The following is a 21428-nucleotide window of genomic DNA, read 5'->3' as shown; positions in this document are numbered from 1 at the left end:
TTTATATATTTCATTGGGATCATGCACACTATGGCTCAGGGTTCACCCTCTCTCCAATCACGCGCAAGCAACGGTCATCCAAAAGGTGTTTTGAGCGGACCGTGACCGGAGCGAAAGCAACACTTCATTAAGCTACGGTCTTGCTCTATTTTTGGCTCGGTCATCAGGGAGGTGGGAGGAGGCTGTCTCTCCATCCTTCCCTATGAGCCCCCAGATGCCAACCATGTGAGATTATGAAAGCAATTGCTCTCATCATCAATCAGATGAGATAGAGGGTGTGGATTTCCCCCTCAATTTTCCTCTCCTCCACCTTTGTATGGAGGCAGCCAAGTTCACCCATTCTGATTTGTTTGTTTCTTCCGAGGTGTCCAGAACTGTGATGCACTGACAGTAGACAGCCTGCGTTTTGCACAAAAGCGCACTTTGAGCGGAGCTATTTATTGCCTTAGGGTTAGGCTATTTGTTTGTCTTCTGTGTAGTTTTGTTTACATCATTTCCCTTCGACCGTAAAATGTAGTTCATGTTTGATTTTAGGGAGCTGAACCTAGACCTCCCTGTAGGACTGGTGTATTTTTTCTGTCATGTTGATTTTTTTGGCTTCTGCGTTCTAATATTCGGTACTTTCCATATACCCACTGTTTTATGGATATTATTACCGTTTCGGATGTTTAACGAATTAGCTAGGTTAGATTAGATTAAGTTTGGTTGAAATTATTTTTTCAATGGCTTTTGATGTTCATGGAATAATTCTAACCATTATCGAAACGGTAATTTTGCCAGCTAGGTTCCTAGGTATTATTCCTGACATGGGTTGATTTCTTGAATAGATTGTATAAAATTTATTCTAAATACCCCATAAAAAAGGATGATTTTATTTTGGAAAATCACAGAATAATTTTGTAGCATATTTTTTTTTATGATATATCACAGTGTGCTAGGGTTTCAAAAACAATGAGAATTGTTGAAGTTTATTCTCATAGCGGACATATGAAGTAAAGTACGGACTCCTGCGCTCTTCGATAGTTTTGAAGTTTAATTTTCGGTTTATCGGTGATACGGCTCTTAGATATCCTCGTCCTCGTCAGTGGAAGGCCGCTTGGTGGGGCTGGGCGTGCGGGCGTGGGCGGAAGGTGGGCGGCGGATGCTGCGAGTATTTGGGCGGTGGTTGTGGGCGTCGTCAGCCAGCGCCCTCAGCTCATCCGACATATGCAGGAAATTCTGGTCGATGGGCATCCTGTAGTAGGGAAGGGAGGCGGCCAAGTGAGGCCTGGGGAGGTTAGTGACGAGTTAAAGGGAGGTGTGCAGGTGAAACTGGGGAGGGTGGTGACGGAGGAGGGGGGTTAGCTTGAGGATATTAGTTAATGGACGGAAGGTGGCCACAGGAGGTTAGTGACAGAGGTCAACAGGCAGGAACAAATGTAATCTGTAGAAGTCAAGTACGAACGAGGAAACAAAATATTGACAAAGTAATTCGCTGGACAGTGAAAATATGTAAACTGTAAATAGAGCACATTGTACTTTATTTTTAAAATGAAGCTGTAGAATAAAGATTATGAGCATAAGAGGAAATTACCGATATTTTTTTTTTTTTTTAGAAAAAGAGAAGACTGATAATTTGAAAAAGTGAGGACTGTAATTTGAGGATAGAGAAATGTATAACCTGCTTATGGCATTAATGAGACCTCGAATACTAATGAGAATAAGAAATGAAAATATATGCTGATATGGAAGATAAGGCTACCAACTGACATAGAAGATAAGTCTATCAGATGAGCTGGAAGGTTATTCTACCAGCTGACTTAGATGATAAGTCTATCAGATGACCTGGAAGATTAGTGTACCAGATGTCCTGAAAGATAAGTCTACCAGCTGACTTAGAAGAAAAGACTACCAGATGACCTGGAACTTTAGTCTACCAGCTGATCTGGAAGATAAGTGTACCAGCTTACTTAGAAGATAATGCTACCAGCTGACCTGGAAGATAAGTGTACCAGCTCACTTAGAAGATAACTCTACTGACTGACCTGGAAGATAAGTCTACCATGCTGACCTGGGAGGGGAGTCTGCCCTGTAAGGTGGGACTCCAGACGAAGATCTTGATGGGGACCTGAGAGGCGGGGAGCGGCTGGTCAGGGTCCTTGCGCTGCCCACATAAGGAAAAGGAGAATATGTACTGCATTAAGACGTATTACCACATGATGTCTTTATAATGAACTCATAGGTGCATACTGATTTGGGGAGAACGTAAAATGAGTATAACAGTTGTGATAAAATGACCATTGATAGTTGTGAAAATCTTTGTAATGTGTAGAAAGATTGAGAATATTGCATCTTTTTTTTTTTTCCAACGTGTCTACACTGAAACATTATCTCTGGTTAATTCAAGACTGGGACAAACACGGAGAACATCATCGAGGTGTTATTTAGACTATATTAGAATTTTCTATTAGAATACAAAAATATAGGGGAAGAAACTTGATGATATTTTTGAATGACCAATCCTGCTTTGCTTATCGTCAGCAAACGAGTTCGCATTGTGAGGATACGGTTATGTAAATGACATCAGTATGGAAACGTTTTCGGGGGACTCCCTCCTCTTGTGCCGGGACCGGGGACTCTCCTCCCCGTGTGCCTGGAACTAGCTAGGCCACCTTCTGCATACCTGAGCTTTAAGCCCTTCATGGCGCGTCGGGTGTCCTTGTAGTCGACCAAACACAATACCAGTTTCATATTAGAGGCATCCAAGAATCGGCCATTTTCCTGCTGCCATTACCCCATTCACCTCGGTGGAAGCCTTCATTTTACATGTTCTCGGTTTGGATTGAGTACACTACCCACCTGTTGGGTCTGGTTAGTGCCACTACCCACCCACCTGAGGGGTCTGAAGGGCGCCATTACCCACCCACCTGAGGGGTCGGAAGGGCGCCACTACCCACCCACCTGTTGGGTCTGAAGGGTGCTACCACCCACCTACCTGTTAGGTCTGATGGGTGCCACTACCCACCCACCTGTTGGGTTTGGAAGGTGCTACTACTCACCCACCTGTTTGGTCTGGAAGGCGCTGTGATTTCGTCCAGGCGTCTGGAGAGGTCGGTCAGCTCTCTGTGGGCGCCCACCACCCGCTCCAGGCGACAGATGGCCTCATAGTCGCCCTCAACGCCCGCCTCCCCGTCAGTGCCCAGCAGTTCCATCACCGTGCGGCGGAACTCCGTCATCTGCAAGTCATTGGAGTATAAGTGGGCGTAAGGGAACGTAGCTGGGTGTGTGTGTGTGTGTGTGTGTGTGTGTGTGTGTGTGTGTGTGTGTGTGTGTGTCAGGGTGTTGGAATGGTATATGGTAGGTGAAAAGCATTGAATGACCGGACCAAGTTGCCGAAAGCTTCAAGATCTTTGAAGGTGTTGTGAAGACCTGACGTATGTTGTGGTGTTATATTGGCGTTATAAGCTTTATGTGGACAGTTTCTGCCATCTTGAACACAAACAACGCGCGCGCACACACACACACACACACACACACACACACACACACACACACACACACACACACACACACACTACAGTACATACCTCTATCCACACTCTTGGTCCCTATTCCCAACCACTTCCAGCCTTCTCACCTCTCCCCTTCATCAACCTGCCTCTCCCTCCTTGTGAGCTGTCCTCTCCCCTCACCAACCTGCTTCTCCCGCCTGGTGAGGTCCCTGAAGGCCTGTTTGGTGAGGGCCAGCTCCTGCGTCAGACCCTCCAGGCTGGACTCGTTCAGACGTCGCTCCTCAAGCACGTGTTCTCCGTGGGCCTTGACCTGCGGAGGGACGTGCAACACATGGTTAGGACCAAGGCTAAAGGTTGTGGTGTATGGTACTGGGGATGGTAAAGGCCATGGTGTATTGTGTATAGTTTTAGAGTGGTGAGGGATATAGTGTATGGTTGTGAGGGCCATGGTGTGTAGTGTCGAGATGGTGGGGGGACCATAGTGAGGAGTGGATATATGTTACTGAGGATGGTGAGGGCTATGGTATAGTGTTTGATGCCTGGGAACGGCACTCGGTTGGTGGTAGTGAGGGTCATGCCTTTCGTTACATGCATATTTACTGTACATATAGGGTTTCTCACCTGCTCCTTCAGGTGGGAGATCTTCTTCTGTTGGCGTGATCGGATGGCGTCCAGCTCATTGATCTTAGCAGTGAGTTCCTCGATTTTCTTTTGTTGCTGCCCCCCGCGGGTCTGTAGTGGGAAGAGAGAGAAAGAGAGAGAGAGAGAGAGAGGGAGAGATTGGGTCTGAAGAGAGGGATGGAAAAGAGTGATGATGGAAGCAATATTGGTAGGAGGGGTGCTCAAAGGCTCGTCCCGTCGCGCACAGTGTGATTAATGTCACAAGAATCCGTGGATGTTGCGATATCTAGAGCATATCAATTGTACCGAACGACCGAGTACAAAAGTCAACCAACCCTAGCCTGTCAGGAATGACACACCTCCCATTGTATCAGATCAGAATGGAAGGAGACCCTTGACTATACATCACATTATTGACGGTACATTATCCTAACCTCACCAAAAGACGTGTCTTTCGTGCTTGAAGTAGGAAAGTAACGAATCGCTCGAAGTAAATCAAGGGGAAAGTGTCCCAAAGACCTGTTTTTTTTTTTTTTTTTTTTTTTACCTTCTCCTCTGCGGCGTCTGCGAGCTGGGCGTGAAGATCTCGTATTTGAAGTCTGGACTCGGCCATCTCTCCGTTCAGGCGGTCTACAGCTCGGCACTGGCGTTTGTATCTGCGGGAAGGGAGGGAGGTCACCTTTCGTTTGCTTTGAAGGGAATACGCCGTCCTGGTACACCGTGAATGGCACAGGTCCTACCTGCTTCTATAGCATGAACGCATGGGTCCTAACATATCCTTCCATCATCCAGGTACACCAACACTACACACGGTATGCCTCGTACTACCATTTACGCCTTTTCTAAACCGACTTTTCTCCATGATCACTTGTTACCTCCGCCCCACACCGACTATACCTCCACAACGTTACATCCCTATCACTTAAGAACAATCACCTCACCTGTAGTGCACTCCGCGAGACCAACCATACCCATATAAAACCTCTTTAGTGCCCGTCACACCATACAACTCTCAGAACAACCTCTACAACCATACAACCCTTTGGACATCCATCGCACATAGTACGTAACCAAGAACACCCACTGCACCCGAACATCAGCCACTCCACCATTAGAGTATCCACAACACCCTTGGACGACCAACTCCATCCATATATTTCCCACTACATCCCATAGAGAACCCTTACGTTACCCACTCGGGCCCCTCCCTGTACATCACCATGACGACCCACTTGGCTATAAGATCGTCTCTCTCTTCTTCCAGGTGGCGGGAAGCCCTGGCCGCATCCTCCGTCAGTGCCAGCTTCCGGCGCAGCATGTCCACGTGCAGGTCCTTACGTTCCACCGCCTCCCGCAGCCCCTTTACCTTCCGCTGTAGCTGGTACACGGTGGTCGTCTGCGGCGGTCAAGAGGTGAGTGGCGTGATGTGATGCGTGAGGTGGTGTGGATAGGAGTTGGGGGGTCAGGGAGTGGTTAGGAGGAGTGTGATGCGGGAGAAATCGGAGAAGGGGATAGTGAGGGAGTAAGGTATGGAGTGAGGATACGTGAACACTGGAGAGTGATTTAATGGGAGGGATTCTGTATCTGTGTATGTTGTACAGTCACCTGTTTGTAATGACGTTTTTGTACAGTCAAACGCTTTATGGCAGTCCGAATAAGCTAAAAGAAAAAGAAATTCTCCTTGTCAGGCGTATCTGCACTCTTCCGAATATATGGAGACAGTATCTCCATACACCTATAACGTTGTCTCATGTTAAGCGGGCCAGTCCTACGTATCCCTTGTCTTCTCGCTCCCTCGCTGCCATTATGTGTATCTTTGATTAGTTTAGGCCAGATCTCATCTCATCATGATCAGGTTGGTCATAGGACTCTCGTTTTCTTTTTACTAAGATATCCATTTTCGCCAACATGTACTCAGCGCGTTTTCTAAACCCTTCATCTAACAGATCACTTACATCACCCAATTGTTTGGTCTTTAACAGTGTGTATTACGCTCTTTACAGTAGCTTCACTTAGCAATTTGCTATTCCCCTCCGTCTCAAAGCCCCCCAGATCTCTGTCACTAATGCATCAGTTAATACCCCTCTGTTTCTGTTGTTCGGCCCCAAAACTTGCTCTCGTTTTCTTTCCCCCTTATTTTCGAGTCTCTTTGTGTTATGAGCATTACCTTTAATGGATTTGTCCCTGGGACATTCTTAGAAGACTCTCTCTCTCTCTCTCTCTCTCTCTCTCTCTCTCTCTCTCTCTCTCTCTCTCTCTCTCTCTCTCTCTCCGTGTCTAAATTTCTTTGGATCCCTTTGGTTGACTTGATTCTATAATGCTCATTAAATAAGATCTTCATTTGATTAATTTCCCTCTTCCATTTTTTTTGACACTTTTTTTTTTTTTTTGATCTCGGATGCGATTCCGTCGAGTCTCCTCTTCCTTCATGTGTAGTAAACTCTTGCTCCTGTTTCTCTGTATCTGACCACAATATTCCTCTGAATATTCCTCTTAATTCATCTCTCGTCTTATCTTCCTATGGGGAAACCATCGGGTACCCCCTTTCGTTAATCCCCCTCCCAGCAGACCTGTACATATTTTTTGTAAGTTACAGCTCTATGGTCATAACCATTTTCCTTGACCGACTCAATTTTTGTTTTAAGCTTCTAGCCTAGCTTGCCTCCGGGGCTCATATTAAATATACTCTCTACTTTTAGTTTTAGCGGGGAAAGTGATGGAAATCCTCACACAAAAGTCCATTTCAACCCCGTTCACTTCCTTAAGCTTCATTTCTGAGCCAGGCTCAGACACCAAGAGTAAAGAATTTAATAGAAAAATAAAAGGAGTTAGTGCGTTGCTAACAGTTTACACAATTCCCATTGGCAGTAAAGAGCAGCTTTTAATTCACTACCCAGCCATCTTTTTATTCACTACCTACTCCTGAATATATTCTCCCCAATGACTTCTTAATTATCTTAATTGCAACTAATCACTTTATCCTCTTAATGCATTTATTCCTTTTAGGATTTACCTCTGCAATACTTTTAGTTGAACATACTTAGCACTCGTGCGTGTAAGTGTTTGAAATGATTTATTTTTAAGGTACGGGGAGGGAGTTTTACACTGTGTGTGTGTGTGTTTGTGTGTGTTCTTAACTTAAAATTATCAGTTTTTAAGGAACGGGTGTTCTTAACTTAAAATTATCGATTTTTAAGGTACGGGGAGAGAGTTTTACACTGTGTGTGTATGTGTGTGTTCTTAATTAAAAAGTTATCAATTTTTAAGGTACGGGGAGGGAATTTTAGAGTGTGTGTGTGTATGTGTGTGTTCTTAACTAAAAATTATCTGTTTTCAAGGTACGAGGGAGGGAGTTTTACACTGTGTGTGTGTGTGTGTGTGTGTGTGTGTGTGTGTGTGTGTGTGTGTGTGCTGAAAATTATTGATTTATAAGGTACGGTTAGGGAGTTTTACACTGTGTGTGTGTATGTGTGTGTTCTTTACTTTAAATATGGGATTTACTGAACGTTTTGTGTTAACAGCAATAATATACCTACAGGATTATTCACACGCGCAAGATAATATATCAACTGTATAAAAAATTTTCCTAGAAGAGAATTTGCTGAGCGTTCAGCTATCCATTTAGTCTATAACTGATACATGACAGTAGAGAGTAGTAAAAGATGAGTAAATAGCTGTAAAGAATGGGAGACAGTAAACACCGATTCTACAAACTTAAAGAAATTGCTTCATAGGGTTTCGAACCTTCTTCTCGGGACATGACCGAATACCCCAATGAAACACCCATCAGTATCATCATCATCATCATTCTCTGAACCATTTACATCAGTAAGTTCATTTCTGAATTAGAGAGAACATCACAGAAGACTCATCTTGCGTGACAAATGGTTCTGAAATGTGATAAACGACGAGTTAGGGGTGTGGGTGGGATGGGATGGGGAAAGAGGCCAATCGTTAAGTGCTCCTAACTAATTGTAAACCAGTGAAGCATGCAAAGCTAGCCCTTCCCGGCACGACGGTACGATACTTTGAGTACGACCGTACGACGCTTTGCCGTCAAGTCAAAGGGGCTCTGCCGTCATCCTCAGGGGGTCGTACCGTCGTGTCGAAGTGGGTCGTTTCCTCGTACTCGAGAGGGGTCGTACTCCTAAGTGTTCAAGAGGTGTAGAAGACCACTTAGCACATCATTTCAAAGTGACGTGACGTAACATCTAACTGGCTTATTGTGATGTGGGTTGAATACCAGATCCCGAATGTTCCGCTTGGGGGAACTTTGACCAAGAGGATTACTGGGGCATTCCCAGGATCTCTGCCATTATGAAAGATCCCCGAGAGAGTTCTAAGGATTTTTAACCCCAGCACGAGGATCTAAAACGAAGATTCTAAAGATTTTTTTTTTTTCTTTTTTAAGATTCTGTCTTTACGGAGTATCGTAAAGAATCTTGAGAATCTTTGCTGTGAAGTGAGCTCAGGTCCTAATGATCTCCGTGTCATTGTTACGATCGTAAAGAAAGATTCGTAAGATGTTTTAAGACCCCTGTCGTTAAGGAATGTCGTAAACACCTCAGGATCTTTGCCGTCGAGATCAGGGCTCGTCATAGTGCACACAGTGCGAGCGCACAAGTATTGCACATTGCGTTTTGTCTCGTTGTACTGTACTAGCGTTGCTACACAAAGGCATTACTACAATCCAAAGATTAAGACTAGAAAAAAGTGGTGTTTATATATATATATATATATATATATATATATATATATATATATATATATATATATATATATATATATATGATACTGTTTACATGCATATTGGTATACACAGTACCTCATCGGTGTCCCTCCTTCCCCTCAGCTTGGCCTGACCAGAAATAACAGTTTACTAAACCTGTATGATCAGGAACAAATAACAGTTTACTAAACCTGTATGATCAGGAACAAATAACAGTTTACTAAACCTGTATGATCAGGAACACATAAAGTATTTTTAACTGAGAATTTTAAGAAGGAAGCAGTTTTGTCATGTTTAGGAAAGTTAATCAGACAAAAAGTATAATTGTGTCTTTTAACTTGAAGAAAGAAATTGAATTAATTAGCATTTGAATCAGTGGAATAATGACCCGAGGAAGCAAAAAAATTACAGACTGTAAAAAGTTTGACACATGTTTCCTGCAAGTTTTCCTCCATACCAACACTGCAGAGTATAGTTTATGTCCGAATGTGAACGACGAAATCTGATCTGTTTACCTGGTTGCGTTGAACATGATTTACCTCTTTTTAAATACGTTTAGATTTTAGTACACAGGTGATGATACGTCTTAACCCACGAGTGACATTCTAAGTGCTGGCGACAGTGTCACATAAATCGCGTGCATAGAAATGATGTTCAAAGACTGCTTAAAGTTAGTGGAAAATGGGGGATTTAAGGAATATGGTTGAGGAAATATTGCGGGTTTAGAAAGAGAGGACTTTTTAAACCTTATTGTCTAGTACAGCACTACCTCTGGATTAGTCAAGACTTGTTTTCCCTATTCTTAGAACGAGAGATCATTTTAATCCCTAACAAGTCCACTTGAGCATATCCTCATCTTTAGTGCTTTTTCTCCTTTTCGTATACGACAAATTTCTGTAGCTGGAGGTTCGTGGGTTTACTACTTCTTGGCGAAAATCAGCATTCTTGTTTGTTACTTCTGTGTTAATAATTTTCATGGTTTTGTTAAATCTATTTGATTACATTAACGTTTTCCTCTCGCTTATCGATTCACAATGGGATATCCTGCCGAGATGGGATGTGGGACTGCTGTCCACTCGGATCATGTATGTAGACGGTTACGCATTTCCAGGATCTCTTTCAGGAGGCTCCCGCAGCTTCAGAGCTGCGCTCCACGCGGGAAGCAGGGTAAAGTGGGCTCCCTTAGGGCGGGAAAACTCCTCGACAAGGCTGTGTACTCCTTTCCGTTCGATGACGATAGTGCACCCTCGCAGAATACTCCCCAGTTGCAGTGTTACTACGTGTGTGTGTGTGTGTGTGTGTGTGTGTGTGTGTGTGTGTGTGTTTTACAAGCAAACATCTGAAGCGTTGGCTGGCCTACCTTGTCCACGATCTTCTCGCCCTCGAGCTTGGCCAACTGCTGGCAGCGGCAGATGATCATCTCGATGTCACTGGTGACTTCCTTCCCCATCTCCGACAGGCCCAGGGCTTCGACCACCCGCGCTAGCGTCCGCCCCGCCTGCGTCAGGAGGACACCCGAGTGAGCACCTGCTGGGGAGGGTACGTGGGGGGAGGGAAGCACGCACTACACCCTGGCTCCAGTACCCGCTACACCTTGGGACCAGCACCCACCACCCACTACACCCTGGGACCAGTAACCACCACCTACTACACCCTGGCACCAGTACCCACCAACTCACCTTCTCCTTATCAGCAGTCAGGTGTTCGCGGGCGGCCTCGGCGGCGGCGTGGTCGGCCTCGAGCTGACGACAGCGGTTGCTGAGGGCGTGGAGGTCAGCCTCTGACTGGCGGCCTCGCTTGACGGCCGTCTCGTACAGCTCCGTCTGCCTCCTGGTCTGTTCCCCGAGGGTGGTCACCTGCGAGGTCAGGCGATCCACGTGCTGGAGGGAGTAGAACTTGGAGATAATGACCTATGAACAAGGTAGAATAAAAGGTGTATATCCGTAATATCCGATTTATAAACGGGCGAATAATGATGTATGATTCGATTTCCATTGTGGGTGACGTTATCGTATGGTACAATGGTAATGTACCTGAAATTTTTTCATTGTAACAACAAGGCCGGGCCTTAATTGAAATATAGAATGGATTATGAAAAGGTAGAAGAAGAGACAAAAGATTATGAAAGGGGAAAAGAAGAGACAAAAGATTATGAAAGGGAAGAAGAGACAAAAGATTATGAAAGGGAAAAAGAAGAGACAAAAGATTATGAAAGGGAAGAAGAAGAGACAAGGGAAAGCATTTACACTTTGCAGACCTGGACTCCGCCCCTCCTAGCCAGGACCTACCTCTGTAGTCTCCCTGTTGGTAGCGACGAGGCTCTGAATGCGGTCGGTGATGGCCTGTGGCTCTGGGGACAGGCGGTGTTCCGGGGTGGACAGTAGCGCCGCTACGGTGGTCAGGAACCCGCGGCCCTCCACCTCGCTCTGTTGCCTCCGGTGGTCCGACACTACTGCCGCGTCTGTAGCAGCAAGGGGAGGAGAGGGAGAAGGGATTAACGAGTGGTAGGGCAACAATTGTGGCGTTACTGCCCCCAGTAGGAGCGTTTAAGATGAACTTTCCAAGTTCATATCATTCAGATATTGGCTCTGGTAGTGGTTAGTTTGCTCAAGCATGGGCTGAACGTGCACATAACTCGTTAACATTCACAGACGCTCGTTCAGTTATTCGCTCACACTCCTGTGGCCTTTCCCCGCCCTCCCTGACCATCCCCTCCACACACACACACACACATATACACACCACGACCTGAGCACCTCACCTTTGGCTTGCTGGAGTTGCTTCTCGGCGGTGTGCAGCTCCTCCAGGGTGGTGTTGTATGACTTGTTGGTGTTGTGGAGTCTCTCCTTCACGCTCTTTACCTCTTCCTCCGTCGCCCGCAGCCTCGTCCTCAGGTCGTCACCCTCCTGCAGCCAAGTACCGCACAGGTCAGGACTACGCAACCGAGAGACGGGTCAGGGCCATGATTGTCAGGGACGAACTGGTATGATGAAGTCAGGGACACACAGGAGGGATGCGTTAGGGCTTTATATAGGAGACAGAAGCGTTTGTACAACACAGGTCAGGGTCAGACAAGGTTGCGTTTACAGGTGGGACTAACGTCTGGGTCATACAGCGGTGACACGAGTCAGGGTCATATCCACACAGACACAGGTCATTGTCATACGGGTAGAGAATATTTCCACCAGTAGAACAGGATTTTTTTTTGTACAAGCACTCAACCTTGCCTTCATCCCGTCTGACCACAACACTATGATGGAAGTGAACCAAAGCTTCGAAACTTCTGATGCAGTGAGGAGGATTCAAGCACATAAACCTTTGCCAGTCGGCTGAATCGAACTTGTTGAACAAAAGTTAGATTGGATAACCACCGTCACGCTAAACCAAACCCTGTGAAGGAAAACTCAGTCAAACATCTCCAAGCCAAGCTAGAACCTCTTGTGCACGACGGTACGACCATCAAACGCGACGGTACGACCCCCTTGGTGATCAGTGACCTGACTCGCGTAAGGTCAAGTCAGAGTTCTGCCACCAGATGTATAGATTAGGAATGCAGGAATATCGAAGCGACGAGCCACTGTGTCCTAGCCAAATCGGACCAACTCAAGATAAGATCAGATCAACGAATCACTGCGACCCCAGTTAATCCACGTACAGCGAAGCTAGACCGGAACTACAGAACAAAGGCGCCCATATAAACCAAAGCTGAACTATACTAGACTCACATCTGAGTTGAACTAACACACAAGCTAAACTAGGTTACCGGACGTGCTGCCTCTTTTCGCGAGTGACGGGAACTCCTCCACTTACCCTCCTATACTCTTCCATGGCCGATTTCTGTTCCTCGACGGTGTGCTTCTCATCGTCGAGCTCGTTGACCAGTCTTCCTACCGTCTGCCTCGTCGCCTCCGCCTCCCCCTCTCGCTGCTCCAGCTCCTCTGTCATCCTCAGCACCTCACTCCGCAGTCGAGCACACTCCTGTATGAGGAAGAGCAAGCTGTTGGTGCGGATGGCGTTCTATGGGGACATATCGTGTGCCTGTGTGTGTGTGTGTGTGTGTGTGTGTGTGTGTGTGTGTGTGTGTGTGTGTGTGCATTGCGATAGTGAGCAGAAACAAAGGCTTAATCCTTCATGTATCTCATAGAGTTTGGTTGGCATGGGTTAGTGTATGGTGGCCAAAAATCCTCTTTGGATATCCATGAAGTCTTTCTCATTGTTATCCCTCACTGCATTACTCTTACTATTCCTTTCTCTCTCACTTTCATACTCTTTACCTCTCATTTTCTAACTCTCCCTCATTCTCCCACTCTCATTTTCTATTCCACTCACCTGGACGAGGTCGGCAAGCCTTGTGGAGAGCTTTTCTTGGATGTCCTGAGGGTCGAGATCGCCCAAGCTGAGCGAGGAAGTCACCATTCTGACCAGTTCCAGCAGACGCCTCTGGGCTGTCTCGCTCCTCTGCTCCGCCGCCTCCCTCTCCTCCAAGTGGGTCCTGTAGGATACCAGGGTTAGTGGGGTGGGTCCTTGACACTCCTCATCTTCACCAGATCATCTGGCCTGTGGGCTACAGGATTAACACTCACCTGAGGAATACTGTGCGTTGGCTTCTAATGGGCTAACAAGTGCACATAGGGCCCTAATGGCTAATATGAAGTACCTGGGCTCTTAATGGCTCACTGGAAGCAACCTGGCTTCCTTCTGGCCTAAAAGAACACCTGGGTTCCTGATGGCTCAAAAATGTACCTGGTCTCCTAATGGCTCAAAAGAAGAACCACAATGTCTTCTAAAACGTACTTGAGTCGACACTCGAGTTCGCTGATTCGGTCGGCAGCCTGACGCGTCTCGCGGGTGAGGGCGCCCACGGTGAATTCACCCCGACGCTGGCTAGCCTTCAGGGACACACACGCTGCTTCCTCCTCCTGCAGTAGGGAGTCACCGTCAGTCCTTCACTCACAGTTATGATATGCAAGTGATTAGCATACTGCATTTTCCTTCATTCCCCTTGACGTAACCTGTGGAGGCCAGCACAGTACCCACCTGTAGCTTCTGCCGGAGGGTGACGATAGTGGCTGCCTGGCGGGCGTGTTCCTGCCTGTGGGCGTCCAGCTGACGGGTTAGCTCCGTCACTCGCGCGTCCCTCGAGGCCACTGAGGCTAGGGCGTCCCTCAGTTGTTGTTCCAGTCGCTCTACCTTCACCGTCATCCCCGCTAGGTCGCTCCGTAAGGCCTCTTCCGCCTCCCCACCTCGAACCTGCCACACACACACAGACACGGCTTGGTTCTGTACCTCTTACGTCATCATCATAATAACCGTGACGTCTATACCAAAGGGGAGAGGCTGTACTACTGTCTCTCTCACTACACACTTTCACGACTTACTGCTTTCTGTCTATACTTACACGACATGCTTCCTCCTGTCTACACTTACACTACATGCTGCCTTCTGTCTACATTTACACGACATGCTGCCTTCTGTCTATAGAGATGGGGGCCATGGCTGATGTTTCTCTCTCTCCTCTATTGTTTTCTTACCCTCCGTGACGTCTTCGGTTACACAGAGAGCCGTGCTATTGTCTACTCTCTCTCTCTCTCTCTCTCTCTCTCTCTCTCTCTCTCTCTCTCTCTCTCTCTCTCTCTCTCTCTCTCTCTCTCGTCTATAGGTACGTGGCTGATTGTGTCAGTCTAGTCAGGAACTGTGTTTTATCGACCTTTGTCAACTACACATAAATGGGTTACAGTAGCAGAGGCGTTGCAAAACAAATTCATAACTTCTGTTGAGAGATACAGTTAACTGATTAGATGTGATGTTGTATTAAATGGTACCCAATGCTTAACTTCTACACAAGTCGATAGATAGGTGGTGAGTTGAGATAATCCCGCAGACTTCCAGGTTATGTGATGAACGCTGCTGATGGATGCAAATAAACCTTAATGATGCTATAATAGTATTAGGGTTGATGAACCTCGGTATCTCATTAATGTACTAAATTAGTCTGTCTCTAGCAGGTCTTCATCAACAAAACTGTTCTCCGACACTTTTCTAATTCCTAATGACACGGTATGATTGGTAGTACAGAAAAGAACACTTTATTAGGCAGCTTGTTGAGTCTTTTCGGCAGATAGTAATTGACAGTGTCGGAAAACTAATGGTTTGTGAAGTATGGAGTTACTGACCTTGTTGAGCCCATGGCTTGGGTGGAGCTTAATGAGTTCCTCGATGAGGTGGTCCTTCCGCTTCATCTCGCTCTCGAACAACGCCATGTTATCCTGTGGGGGAAACGGAGTCGCTTAGTTAAACAGTTCAGTTACGATAAAAGGGGAAAGTTTCAGTCTTTTCATTACGTTTTTCCCTATCGTATCTGAGAGGAAAGTTGATCCTGTTTTAGTTTTGTGTTTGATCTCAATCTCATTGATGATAAAGCATGTACTAGGGTCAGGTCTGAGGTCAATTCTTCGTTCTCAAGGATAGTAATGTCGTGCATATGTCGTGCCATGTCAGAGACCTATTATACCCATAAATGAAGGGATTCCATAGATGATTAGTTTGATTTTTTCGTTTAGTGCTTTGACAAAATTCAGAAATAACAAAAAAAACGCTAACACACGAGAGCGGTTGCCACATGTCTTCCTCCACACTCTGTCACTCGCCATCATATTCACATCAGGAAGGCACCATCATACTGATCCTCATTACACACTACATAGACCTTATCACTGTACATACGAGCCATCTTCACTACAGTCACATCTTCACTACACTTTCGACGCCACTGACCCGAAAGGGAAAGAAGAAGAAGCATATAAAAAACAATGTGCCTCAGTCATTTGGAGGGATACATTGAAATAATGACGGAAAAAGTGAACATTTGTATGAAAAATAAGTTATTTCCCTCTGCTAACACTCACAGTAGGATCTGCAGCGGTGGCGGGCGTCCAGTCTAGTGAGGGAGGGATGACGGTGTTGTGGACGGCGGTCTGCTGTGGTGGGCTCTCGAGGCTAGATACTGGCAAACCCGATCCGTTGACAGTACCCATACCGCTGCCGGAGGTATGCACGTCGGTTCCTGATGGAGGGGTGTGTGAGAGACGGAAGGTGTACATGGAAAAAGATCGGTGGATGACATGGAGGAAACTATACACATAAATGATTATTAATTACCATATTTAGTTGATTAGTATATACCCATCAGATATTCACTCTGATATACTCATCCTTCAACCGGCTAGCTTCTCAATTACTTATCCATCCGCTTGTGTACTGAGTTCCCCCTCTCATCCGTCCCCCCTCCCATCACACACACACCCTCTCCACCTCCCAACTCACCCACCATCCGCTGCACGACCGTCTCACTGGTCGTCTGGGTAGACGTGGTCGAGGTGGAAGAGGTGGACGTTTTGAAGTGGAGCGCCACGCCCCCTCCTGCGACGGCCGTGAAGGTAGCACTCTCCCTGCTGACCTCTTCCGACAGGCTCTCCTGTCGGAACACCGACATGGCCTTCTGGTACCCGAGGTCGCCCAGCCTGGCACTCGTTGGCGGGGCTGCGACAGCGTCCTGCCTCCTCAGAATCTTGGTGGTTGGTGGAGGGGGGAAAGCCTTTGTAAACCTTGATGTCGGGGAGTCTGATAGAGGGAGGGGAGGAAGTTTTATGGGGAGATCTATAGCGTCTTTTTCAATAAGCCCCCCTCCCGCTATGAGCTATATCGATAACTGTCGGGGGGTGGAGGTTACCGTCGTAAGTGTTACTGTTCTATAATGATAAAGTTTTGGAGTCTCTGCGATCTCTCGAGAGATTTAATGCCTAGCTCTGATGGTTCCCGTGCTGAGCTCGAGGAGTCTAGTGGAAGGTTTGGTGAGATTCAGTATTTATTGCGGTAAGACTTTATGGAATCGCTCAAAACTTCGCTTTATGAGTTTTAGCAGAGAGCTGGGGGGATGGCCACTAAAGTGTAGGAGTTACTGGAGTAAATTTCCGATATAAGTGAAGATGCGAGATGAGATGACGGGAAGGAGAGGGAAAGGATAGAATTTTCCTGTGTCTGTGTATGGAGTAATGATGATAATCGAGGGCGTCGGGAACGAATTCGTGTTGCTCAGCTCCAGGAATGTAATTATGGAGGTGTCGAGGGGGTCTTTCAGGAACTGACACACACGTCCAGCAAATGAACATATAAAAAAATTATGTTTTGAGCTTGTGTTTGGTGTAAAATGATGACCTTTTCTTTTTTTTGAGGTACAGAACATCAATCTCGCAGCGGAATAAGCCAAGTGGTTTTTACATTCACTTGCTACCACTGACGTAAACCAGGTTTTTAAGCCTCCGATATATTTGACAGTAGAAGGACCCTCACGGCTATAAGGACATTGGTATTAGTTTGTCGCTTGTCACAGTTATTGCTGGGTACGATTGCACTGAAAAAGATTCGCTACCGGTTTGTGAGATTTGATCGTCATCATTTAGACTATATATTTTTTTCAGTAATCTGCTTGGCTTATGAAACCCTTGGTGTATTTTTTCTTCTCTTGCCTGGATACGTTGAATTTGGGTTAAGAGTACGATAACTCTCCCTACCTAACTTGGGCAGTGTACGATAATTTCCCACCTCTTGGTCGTGTGTACGATGACCTACCCTACTGATTAGCTCGTGTGCATAGATCTCTCCACCTTGAGTCGCGCACGATCGATTGTTGGTTTTCTCTCGTATCGTGTCCGTCAAATTCACTCCTCATAACTGGGTCATGTAAGACATTTTCTCTCCCTCTGGTTTCGTCGTACGCTTTAGGTTTTCATTGTCCCTCCTTGGGCATTGTACAGTAAGGTGTGTTTTCCTTGACCTACAGCGTACGAAATGTTGAGGGATTGTATTCTGAGGTTGTTTCTCCTTTTAGGGTGAAGTGTTGCTTCTCCGGCGTCTCCGCTCAGTTGCTGGGCCTCAGATCTGCAAGAACAGGTCCAGGATGAGCAATGTGTTACCAGATCTTGCTTTCCGTGTGTCTCCAGATGCAAAGTTCTTCGTTGCTTGAACAGTGTTTGGTATCCAGTGTTATCTGTACGTACTTACAGACTTTGGGCCAGGAACAAGCTGGGGTGATGGAGAATGAGCAAGAGGCTGTGGGAGTTGAGATGAAGAGTGAACCTTGAGGAGAGGAAAGTAGAGAGTGAGAGGGGTGATGGACCGAGGGGAGGAGAGGGGATAGGTTACTTGGGAGGATAGAGAGATGTAGAGCCACTATTATCGGAGGTATTCTGATAATGACAGCTGCTCGTCGATGGTGACGGTGTTACGGGATAAGTGGAGGGCGAGGTGTGGGAGATTAGGGGTCGAGTGGGAGGTGTGTGGACGATGAGGTTTTCAGGGTTAAGGAGAACACAATGAAGGCTGGAGGGTGAGGAGTGAGACCAAATAAGCAACAGGGGATATGAGGATCGAGGCCTCATTACCCAATGAGGGTTCCTGATACCCTGATGAGAAATACACACTCAGCCTACCTCTGAACTTAACAATACACAGGTGAAAAATCAAAAAAGTGTAACGGGTGACGTAAGCATAGAATTCACCTGGCACCTACCTATGACTGCAGTGTGTTGAACCCACGGTGGCTTGGGTCGCGATGGAAGCAGCGACCCTGACAGATATTCGTCGAAGTGTGAATAAGATATTGTGTTGCCAGTAACTGCGGTCTCTCACGCACACACACACTGTCATGCAAAAACCGTGCGTACAGACAGGCACAGAGAAACGTAGAGAAGTAGACAAGAGACAGAAAGACTAAAGCATGCAGACAGACGGACAAACAAGAAAGATAAGCGCACACACACACACACACACACACACACACACACACACACACACACACACACACACACACACACACACTCAAGCAGACTGGTGTACCGTCGTCATTAGACTGCTGGGAATAACCTTGTCAATCACTTTCCCTCACCAAAGGAGCCTACCTTACCCTTTTCCCGCTTGGAGAGCAGCCTCAAAGCTGCAGAAACCGCATGAAACTGGATACCATTCAGAAAGGGTCCTGTTGTTGTTACCCCAGGACTCATTTTCCAGGAGCCCTTGCATCCCAAGGCGGCACTGCATTTAGTAGTAGGAACAAGAATGACTCCTTTGAAGCTAGAAGTCCTTTGACGAGACTGTACTCTATTCCGTCTGCTGACAATTATACAGCCTCTCCCTCTGCAAAGATGCCTTTTCACTCGCGGTTTAACCTCACTCAAATTGGCAGAGTCTGGGATATATATATATATATATATATATATATATATATATATATATATATATATATATATATATATATATATATATATATATATATATGCTTTTTTATTGGTATATCGTTCACCATATTCCATGTGAGGATGATGGCGGTGACTTGATGTGTTGGGAACAGTCGTCAAACTTCAATTTGTGATATAAATCCAATGAATTTTGGTCATCTCATTATGATGAATTACAGGAGTACACCGTATGTAACCATCTTTACAGCTCTATTGTACAATTTACATTTTGGTTCCTCATTGAGCTCTTAGGTAATTAGTGAGGGGGGAATCTTTTTTATCCAGCGGTGCTGAACACATATTTCAGATCGTGTGGTAAAATGTCAATCAAGGAATTAGAAATTAATGATCCGTCAGTCATCTGCACCGAAGATCCTTCGGGATTGATTTACGTTGTATGTTTTGGACAATCACATGTTTACCAAATGGCATCCTAGCTTCGTCTCTTTGATGTATATCAACTGACTTATATTTCTCTCCTGTGTCTCCCCTGATGATTTGATTATTACACGAGAGTGCACTTGGGACCTTATCATGTTTTATTTTCCCCGTGGACTCATAGGAATATATATATATATATATATATATATATATATATATATATATATATATATATATATATATATATATATATATATATATATGTGTGTGTGTGTGTGTGTGTGTGTGTGTGAAGTTTGGCTGTGATATCATGCAGCAATTTGAAAAACAAACGGAAAAAATACTAGGTTTTGAAAGATCTTTTATCTTTTCACCTTCTTATCACCAGTAAGGTAGGGGGGTAACACCAAGGACGTGCGTGTGACGTGTATCATTACAGAATCTTGTCGTCCAATCAGATTGTCTTTACACAGCAAACTCGCGTTATGAAACAAGTACACAAGTGAGGCACCCTGTGCTATCATCGGCAATGGATAGAGTAAACAATCCTTTAGAGTATATTGCATCAGATCAGATAGTATATTTAGATCTTCTTTATGGCAGACGCCAGATGCTTACCTTGTGGTAGAACTTATCTGTTGTTGAGTGGAACACCTTTTTGAAATAAACTAGAACAAGCTTGAATAACTTGAGTAAATAATCTATGCGAGTCGAGCCTCCCACAGCTGACCTTTGGCGTCGGCGTCCCCAGCAACGGTTACCACGGCAACGGTTGCCAGGGCCTCTGCCGGCCGCTGGGGCGCAGACGCGGAGCAATTTCAAATCTTTTTCCCAGGCTATGAGAAAACTCGTCCGCGCTAGAAAACTTATTTCATGAATACATCACCACATTCAAGGTCTGAGGTTGCACTCCACGTAGGAGCAGGGAAATGATGGTGGACTTCTCTGGAGCGAGATGATCTTGGGACGAAGGCGTACACCTTTTCTTGTCCCTTCTCGAGGATGCTGCCTCGCTGTAGATTAGCTTATCGCTCGTGGTTTGAACCACATGAAGGTGGAATCTGGTATCATCCCCCCCCCCACACACACACCAGGCTTTATATATATAAACATTTATGATTAGGTTATTGAACACACACTCATACCCGGTATCATAAACAACCGTGTACGTATATGTATACGAACATAATGTATATGTCCTGTATACTTTGACCGCTACCCAGGCTGTGATTTCAAGAGAACCCTGAACGTCTTGTGTGTGTATGTGTGTGTGTGTGTGTGTGTGTGTGTGTGTGTTTCTGCATCCCCAGCCTCCTCCCTCATCTCCTTCATATTCTCCCTTCCTCAGTTCTTAAAATCTTCCTTCACCCTTCAGGCCACCCGGCCCCCTCATTCAAACCAGTCATTAGATATGTCTTAAAATAACGAATGTCTAGTTCATGCATGCACACGAGTAAGATACATGCCCACGCGAACATCATTATGTGATAACTGGATTTAGTGCACATACATATGTACCATTGACACTATCTAATACAAGTGCGCGAACGAATAACGTTATCTAATCATGCGCACGCACGAATATCGGTATATAGTCCATATACTCGCACGAATAACGTTACCTACTACTACTACTACACACACACACACACACACACACACACACACGAATAACGTTATCTAACACACACACACACGCAAGAAGAACGTTATCAACCACACTTAAACCCACGAGTAACGGCATCTACCATACATACCCATACAAATAGCGTTATCTAGCACATATGCACGCACGAACTGGAACAAGAGTGGTGGCATGTAGCACCAAGGTACCTCGAACAATTATCAGATGAGCAAAACATGCGTTGGGTCAGAGGACTCTGGGTTGGCCGAGGGTGCCCGGTGTGGAATTAA

General features: G+C 45.8%; 1 protein-coding gene across 2 annotated transcripts; it reads right to left on the bottom strand.

Moving 5' to 3' along the window:
• Positions 1-955: 955 nt before the first annotated feature.
• Positions 956-20255, bottom strand: LOC139747461 (coiled-coil domain-containing protein 170-like). 2 transcript variants are annotated; one of them, XM_071659822.1, is made up of 19 exons: positions 20133-20255; positions 16165-17778; positions 15747-15904; positions 15015-15107; positions 13879-14091; positions 13636-13760; positions 13171-13333; positions 12652-12819; positions 11603-11747; positions 11130-11302; positions 10521-10721; positions 10202-10339; positions 5345-5508; positions 4660-4768; positions 4113-4223; positions 3676-3801; positions 3043-3215; positions 2051-2143; positions 956-1234 (listed from the first exon to the last, which is right to left on the bottom strand). In XM_071659822.1, exons 2-19 carry the CDS (start codon positions 16331-16333, stop codon positions 1063-1065), a joined length of 2694 nt encoding a protein of 897 aa, XP_071515923.1. In that variant the 5' UTR covers positions 16334-17778; positions 20133-20255; the 3' UTR covers positions 956-1062. The 2 variants fall into 2 exon arrangements, with proteins under 2 accessions (XP_071515923.1, XP_071515925.1); XM_071659824.1 differs by lacking the exon at positions 2051-2143.
• Between the last annotated feature and the right edge of the window lie 1173 nt (positions 20256-21428).

This window comes from Panulirus ornatus, chromosome 68 (genome assembly GCF_036320965.1).
Source record: "Panulirus ornatus isolate Po-2019 chromosome 68, ASM3632096v1, whole genome shotgun sequence".
NCBI lineage: Eukaryota > Metazoa > Arthropoda > Malacostraca > Decapoda > Palinuridae > Panulirus > Panulirus ornatus.
Note: the sequence above shows the minus strand (reverse complement) of the source record. Positions and strands in the feature narration are given on the sequence as shown.